Genomic DNA, 6968 nt, shown 5'->3' on the forward strand with positions numbered 1-6968 from the left:
ATCCCGCGCGATTTTGGTTCGCCAGATTTATTCGGAATGCACGAAGCGCGCAGACGAGCGATCGAATATTCTCGCGCCATGGGAATTGTAATGGGAACGGCGGGAAGGAGCGACAGGTTATGGAACGGGGATCGAGTAATTAAGAAGACAGATGTAAGGGTTTAAACTCCAAGTAATTTATTTCGTATAAAATATCTCTATATATAGGTGATATCTGTATCTCAAATAGTAGTTTACTTTCTTTACAAAAAAAAAGAACTAGAAAGAATGGTACTCGCCCTGAGCCGTGCGTCGTACAAATAATTACACGCGAACAATTACGATTACGCGGACGCAGGCTCGATTTTTATTAATTAATATAAATCTTTTTCGAGTGACTTCCCAGCGAAGAACAGCAAAAGACCAGGTCGGAGTCGGATCTCCTCGCAGCGAGTCTTTCGTTGATTCCTCGCAAAACGTTTGTTATTGTACAATGACTAGTTTCTTCGAGTAACTTACAGTGAGATTTACAAAATAAAAAAAAAACATAAAGGAAAAACCGCATAGAAAAGTACAAAAAACGGAAAGGCGATAAAGAAACGTAAAAATTACCGATCTCTCCAGTATTCTCGCGCGCAGGCACGCGGATCGCTCTCGCACGCGAACGATCGTCGAATTCTCGAGCGTGGAAAATCAAGGAAACGAAACCATTCGGGCATCGGACGATCGTTAAATACTTTTCCCATTTTTCTCCGCCGCGCTCCGCGGTATGGCGACGATCGTGATACTTCGTTTCCGTGTACGCCTCGGCGGCCGCCATCGAGATTATTTACATTCGCTCGAGTCGCTCGTGCTGATCTTCGACGAAACATACGAAAAGTAGAAGAAAAAAAAAATAAAAGAAAAAAATGGCACTTTGGTGCACGGGTGACGACGCACGCGCCGAAGGGAGTTGGAAATCGAACGAAAGATCTTTTCGAACGCTGCCGATGCAACGGAAACCGAAAAGCGGCGCGAGAACGGTCTCCGAATTTCCGAGACGAATCCAGAGGAAAGGAAACGAGAGAGAACAACACAGCGATATAGAAACAAAAAGAAGGAAAATGGCACGGCAGTTTCACGGGACCGCGTCAGGCGGTCGTCTCGCTTCTCGACTCTTTTTTTCCTGTCTCGACTTCACGCGAATCGCGAACATCCTCGATACCCCGAAGGATCAACCGTCCATCGTATGAAAAGTACTCGAATCGTACTCGGATTCTCGCTGGTCGTCGCACGCACGCAACGCGAAACTATTTACAACGGAACCGGGTGAACGAAGGGTCCACGCAGAGAGGAACATCGAAAATTTCCCCGAAAAAAAGAAAGAAAAGAACAAAGAAAAAAATATATATGTATATATATATAATATGCACAACCATCGGTAGCTCGGATCAAGAGATCTCTCCCGATCGAACCTCTCCCGTGACCCTTCTCCCCCGTGGCAGCGAGGGAGTCCAGTTCCTCGGTCGTCTATCGATCTCGTTTAAAATTCAATCGCACAGAAGGGACATGAATTTTAATCGAGAGCCCAGGTACTACTCGGAGCGTGGCTCCGATATTCTCTCGTCTCGATGAAATTCAACCGAGAGACTGGACCCGGGACTCCGCGACCCTCTCCTCCGTCCTACTTTCTAAGTCGTTTGTACTCCGGATCGATATAAGGCACTTCTCGACAAGTCAGAATAAGAAGAAGAAGAAGAATGAGTGGAAGAAGAGCAAGAAGAAGTAGAAGAAGAAGAAGAAGAAGAAGAAGAAGAAGAAACGAGGAAAGATCGAAGTTAAAGGAACGTACGGCAAGGAAAACGGTAATTCCTTCGTTTATAAACCGCTACGGATCTAGAGAAAGACGTTCTACTCAGCAACCGTAGCCGATCGGCACGGCTACGCCCGGGCAGCCGCCCTCCTGGTGCTTGGTCAGCAGCGACATCCTGCTGAAGGTCTTGCTGCACGACGTGCACGAGTACTTCTTCACGTCACTGTGCGTCTGGAGGTGCGCCCTGAGGTTACTCCTGTCGGCGAACGCCCGGTTGCAGTGCTGACAGCTGAACGGCTTCTCGCCGGTGTGCGTTCTGATGTGGCCCTGCAGCAGCCACGGCCTCGAGAACGCCTTGCCGCATAGGTGGCACTTGCACGGCAGCGTGTGCGTCCTAATGTGCATCTTCAGAGCGCCCAGGCTGACGTACACCTTCTCGCAGTACTTGCACGAGAACGACTTCTTCGCCTGGCCCTCGGCCGCCGCGCAGTGGAACTGTTGGTGCTTCGACAGGCCCGAGTAGGTCGAGTACGATTTACCACAGTCCGGACACTGATACCTCGGCGACGTCGACGATGAGGACGACGACGAGGACGAGTTGGATGATAGGGACACGGTCGAACCACTGGTCACTGTCTTCTCGATTTTCGGGTTAACGATCGTCGGTCCCGTCGATGTGCTTCCCGCCGATGACCTTCCGCTATCGCTTCCAGGCGAGGACAGGTCTTCCGGTGTGACCGGCGGCGGTGACCTCAACGAACCGGACCCGAGGGAGCTGGTCGGAGAGAGACCGCAGTGATCCGGACTGCTGGCCCAGTGAGCGTAACTCCTGGCGATTGGTCGCTGAATCGTTGGACAGGTCAGCGCCGCGTGTGGAGGCGGGGAGACTGACGGATGATGCTCCGGCGACGAGTGTGGGTACGCTGGCATCGGATAAGACGGGTACAATTCGGCGCCCGCGTGGTGGTAGCGGTGATAAGCCGCTGGATACGGCAGATAGTGTGGCGGGTACAACGGCGCGGTGCGCGCCCATGCCGGCGTCGCGTAATGCGCCAACGGCTCTACCGGTGTGTTCAGATTCAGGGGTTCGAGCGGTGCTTTGCCCGCCATGAAGTGCAAGGGCGCCGACGTGGCCGCCACCGCGGCCGTCGACGTCGACGTCGAGTTGTCGTGCTGGATCACTTCCACTCGCGCCTTTTTCGCCACCGGGTGGATCGGCGCGATCCCTACCGGCGGCGTGATTGCTTTCGTCGGATAATGATGGTGGAGATGATGCACCGGGTGAACGTGGTGCATCGTGGGTGACGTCGGTCTCGTCGCCAACGGCGGCGACTGAGAGACTTTGATGACCGGTGACGGCGATCTGGACGCCGGCTGTTGCTGCTGCCGTTCCGCCGTTCGGCTCAGATCCTCGGGCTTTGTGCTGAGGTTCTCTGGCTCGGGGATGTCGTCCATTACGACGTCGATGATTTCTTCTGGAGAAGAAAAGGGGAATCTGATTTTAGCACGACGTTTGCAACGGTTCCGTTTCGATTTCTCTACGGGTTTCAGTGGCAGTCTCTCTCGGAAAAGATTTTAGTTTGGATCGTTCGTTTCAAGCGTCTCGAAGTTTCGACTGTTATTCGTTTTCAACGGGAACGAAGGGGATAATGGTCGCGGTAAGTCGGGCGGCCGAAAGGACTCGTTACGGGGTCGCGTAAAAATGTCGAGACTCACCTTTAATTACTTCAGGAACTTCTTCGGTGGGCAGTACGTGCACCGGCCGCTTTTTCAGCGGGCAGTGGCTGTAGCTGTTGTTCTTCTTGACGAAACTGCGCGGCATCTCGTCGACGAGCATGTTGGCGGCGGTAACTCCCGTGAACGTTGGCACTTCGTCGGATCAGTGTCGGCTCTTCGCAGGCACTGTACACTGCGAAGGCGCTGCCGCGGTTGTTAATCCAATTGTTGCGGCTTCGCGTCGACAGTCTGTCCGTTAGAGTTCCCTCCACTCACTGACCACAAATCGCGATCGGCGATCCGCGTGGCGGAGGAAAGGAAGACGAAAGAATTCGATTGTCAAAAGTAATCCAATGGCTTCACTGCACTGGCGTCACACATATGTACGGGAGCAAAAACAATTGTCAAAAGGTACTGTGCTTTTCCACGTTGAAAATCCACTGTAATCGTTCACGATGATTTGCGAGGCACTTCGACCGATCCTCGGAAAGAATATCGATCCTCACGGCACGCTGGTCGGATCTGAACTGAACTGACTGTTCGACCGGGACCCGGGGTTAAAGGAACGGAAACAGGGGGACTCTCGCGTCGAAACGTCGGTAGTGCGGGTCTGGGGGAACCTACGATCTCGTAACTCTGAAAACGGTTCGGCTGCAAGCCGGTCTCTGACTGGCAGGGGGGTGCGCCTGGGCCTTTTATAAGAGGTCACCCCACCGGCCAGGTGCAGGTGGCCCGCACGTGCTGTCCGACCAATGCAGGCCCGTGGGCCCCGCGCTGCCCGCCAATAGGGGACGCCCGGTCGCGGGCCTTCGGCCAATCGCGGCCCGGGCATCTGTTCCGCCGGCTCGCGTATTCTCCCCACCTTTCGCAGTATGCAACAACAGGAGGTGCAGGATGTTCGTGAGTGCGACGCGATTATCCTGCCGCGCTCCGCGCCGCGCTACCTTCTCTCTCCCTTCCGCTTTCTCCGTCCCCACCGATCGTTCTCTCTCTCTCAGTCTCGGCAGGGCCCCTCTCCCTTTCTCTCTCTCTCTCTCGCCCCGCGTCGCTCCCCCTCCTTTTTTCGCTTCTCTTTCCCCCTTTTTCCAGCGGTGGTCTCTTTCTCCGACGGCGATCAACCGTCCTCGTCTTTTTCTCTTTGCGCTCTGTTACACCGCGCGTTGCGTTGTTGTACGGAGAGCAGATGCTGGGGCCCCTCCGCGGCGCGCTCACCCTCTCCCCGCCACTCTTTGCCACCCCGCGCCGTTTGAGACCTGGCCCAACGACCCGTCACCTCTACCGTCGTCGGTGCACATGCACCATCGATTCGTGAACACGTTCCCTTCTCTCTCTTTCGCGTACACTCCCGAAGAAAAAGATCGCACGCGCGTGCTATCTTTAATTTCTCGTGTTATTATCACGCTGCGGGTTAATTTCTTTCGCGATTCCTGCAATCGTCGCCTTCCGTCCTCTCGAAAAAAGAATTGCGTTCGTTTCACCGTCGGGACAACCGTTTACCACGACTCGCTGCCAGACACGACACCAATATCGAGAAGCCCTGAATACCGACTGATCGCTTCACTTCCTGATACGCCGTGACGCATTGAAGAAAATCAAAACAAACCTTGAGTGTGCTATCATTTCGCCTATGTCTGTTTGTGTGTTTACATTCCACCTAAGCGAATTTCTTGTATAAATGCCGATACAGGTAGTGTTTACGTACTCGTAAAAGCGAGTCTTTACGTATCATAATTGTCACGCGAGAAATTAAAGATAGCGCACGCGTGCCATCTTTTTCTTCGAGAGTGTACTTTCTATTAATCCACGCGCGCGCGTCTGCTCATGTATGTGTGTGTTCGTTCCGAGGGTACTCCCCCCGACGGGCTACGCACTTTTCTATTCGAATTTCCGTTTCGTCTACCTGAACTCTTCTCCCTTTTTCTTTCATTCTTCGCATTTCTTTTTCTCCCTCTCTTCGAATCTCTCGTCGAAGAGTCGATCGTCGATGTGTCTGTGCACACATCGCGCGGAGCGTGTCGCTTCGGCCGGCGCTTTTGCTTCTTTTTTTACACGTCAGCCGCCTTTTCACGTGTACACGAACGCAGCGGAGTCGATGTGCGAGCCTGCGCTCACGAGGGCACCGCAATCCGCCCGGCCCCCCTTCTGAATTTCACCCCTCGTCCCTTTCTCGCCTTTCCTCCTCCCCCCACCGACGCCGCCGAGTTTCGAACGTAACGGTCGTGTCGCGTGCCACAGCATCGCCCACGCGTGCTCGAACCCACACAGACACGTACGCACGCGCGTGTCCTGCGAGCGCACGATTCTCCGCGCTCTCCCCCCCGAAGCGTCCTCGCGCAGGATTCTCCGATGCTCGGCCGGACATTTTTGCGCGCGGCGGGGGAGGAGGAGCATACCGAGATCCGGCTGGTCTATTAATGATCCCGCCACGTGACCCGCGTCGAGATCAGCCCGATAGGCGCTCCGTGATTCTCTCGTAAACCGATCGCTCCGGTCCATTGACATTCGCGAGAAGATTTGTCGAAGGACCTGTATTTTCGAAAAACAGTGCTTCGAGGTTAATCGAATAACGAATAATTTTCTTAGGGCTAAACGTTAAAGGTCTAGAGGGCATTTATTGCGACAGAAACATGTTGCGTTCATTAACTGAAAGTTTTTCTACTCTTTGAATCGTTTAGGAATTTCCCAGATGATTTCGAGTTCCGCAGCAGAATCTTCGGTTCGCGAGGATACCTGACCAACCGTTTTACGACGGGAATTACCGATCGTACGGGAATAATCGCACACGAGTTTCGTTTCGTTTGGTTCGCATGAAACTGACCAGCGGCGGCGCTTTCGCAAGAACAATACGTTATTATGAGCGCGGAACCAGCTCCGAAAAACGCGCGTCGCCCGTGCCAAGATAGCGAAAGCGGGGCGAACGACACACGCTGACTTGTCGCTTAATTTACGAGACAAAGGAGCGCTCGGGCATTCCGCTCGATCGATTTTCCGTTTCATTCGCCGATGTGTCACCGGCCGCTAAATCAGGTTATCACCGCGCGACGGGATCGTTCGAATCGGCCGATTGAGAAACGATAAACCCCTGTGCGCGGCCCGGCGACCGGTAAGCGCGCGCGCGCAAGCGAGCGCGAGCACGCGCGGGAGCGGGGCGTGATTTTTGATGAAGGACCCTTGTACTTGTCCTCGTAAACAGCTCGTTCGTGTAACGCTCCGGTCTTCGGAGCTCGCTCGCCGATCGTTTGTTCGGTTTATTTCGTAATAAAGGAACAGGGGAATTTTCTGACCGATCGCTCGCTACGGGGAGCACCTTTCAGCCGTCGGTTTTCGGTTTTTAAACGATAACGGGCTGCTCGAAACCTATGGATTTCCAGAGAAAATATTAGAGCGTAGTAGACATTTTATTACAGGCGTTAATGTATAATCGATTTCGAATTTCAACGTGTAGACACTCCAAAAATCTGCCACGATTCCCGCCATTAAT

At 53.5% G+C, this 6968-nt stretch overlaps 1 protein-coding gene across 1 annotated transcript; it reads right to left on the bottom strand.

Annotated features, from left to right (window-relative positions):
• Positions 1-211: 211 nt before the first annotated feature.
• Positions 212-5045, bottom strand: LOC116434419 (uncharacterized). Its single transcript, XM_031993044.2, has 2 exons — positions 3488-5045; positions 212-3246 (listed from the first exon to the last, which is right to left on the bottom strand). Exons 1-2 carry the CDS (start codon positions 3606-3608, stop codon positions 1874-1876), a joined length of 1494 nt encoding a protein of 497 aa, XP_031848904.2. The 5' UTR covers positions 3609-5045; the 3' UTR covers positions 212-1873.
• Positions 5046-6968: the final 1923 nt, after the last annotated feature.

The sequence above is a fragment of the Nomia melanderi genome, chromosome 1 (assembly GCF_051020985.1).
Source record: "Nomia melanderi isolate GNS246 chromosome 1, iyNomMela1, whole genome shotgun sequence".
In the NCBI taxonomy this organism is placed as follows: Eukaryota; Metazoa; Arthropoda; class Insecta; order Hymenoptera; family Halictidae; genus Nomia; species Nomia melanderi.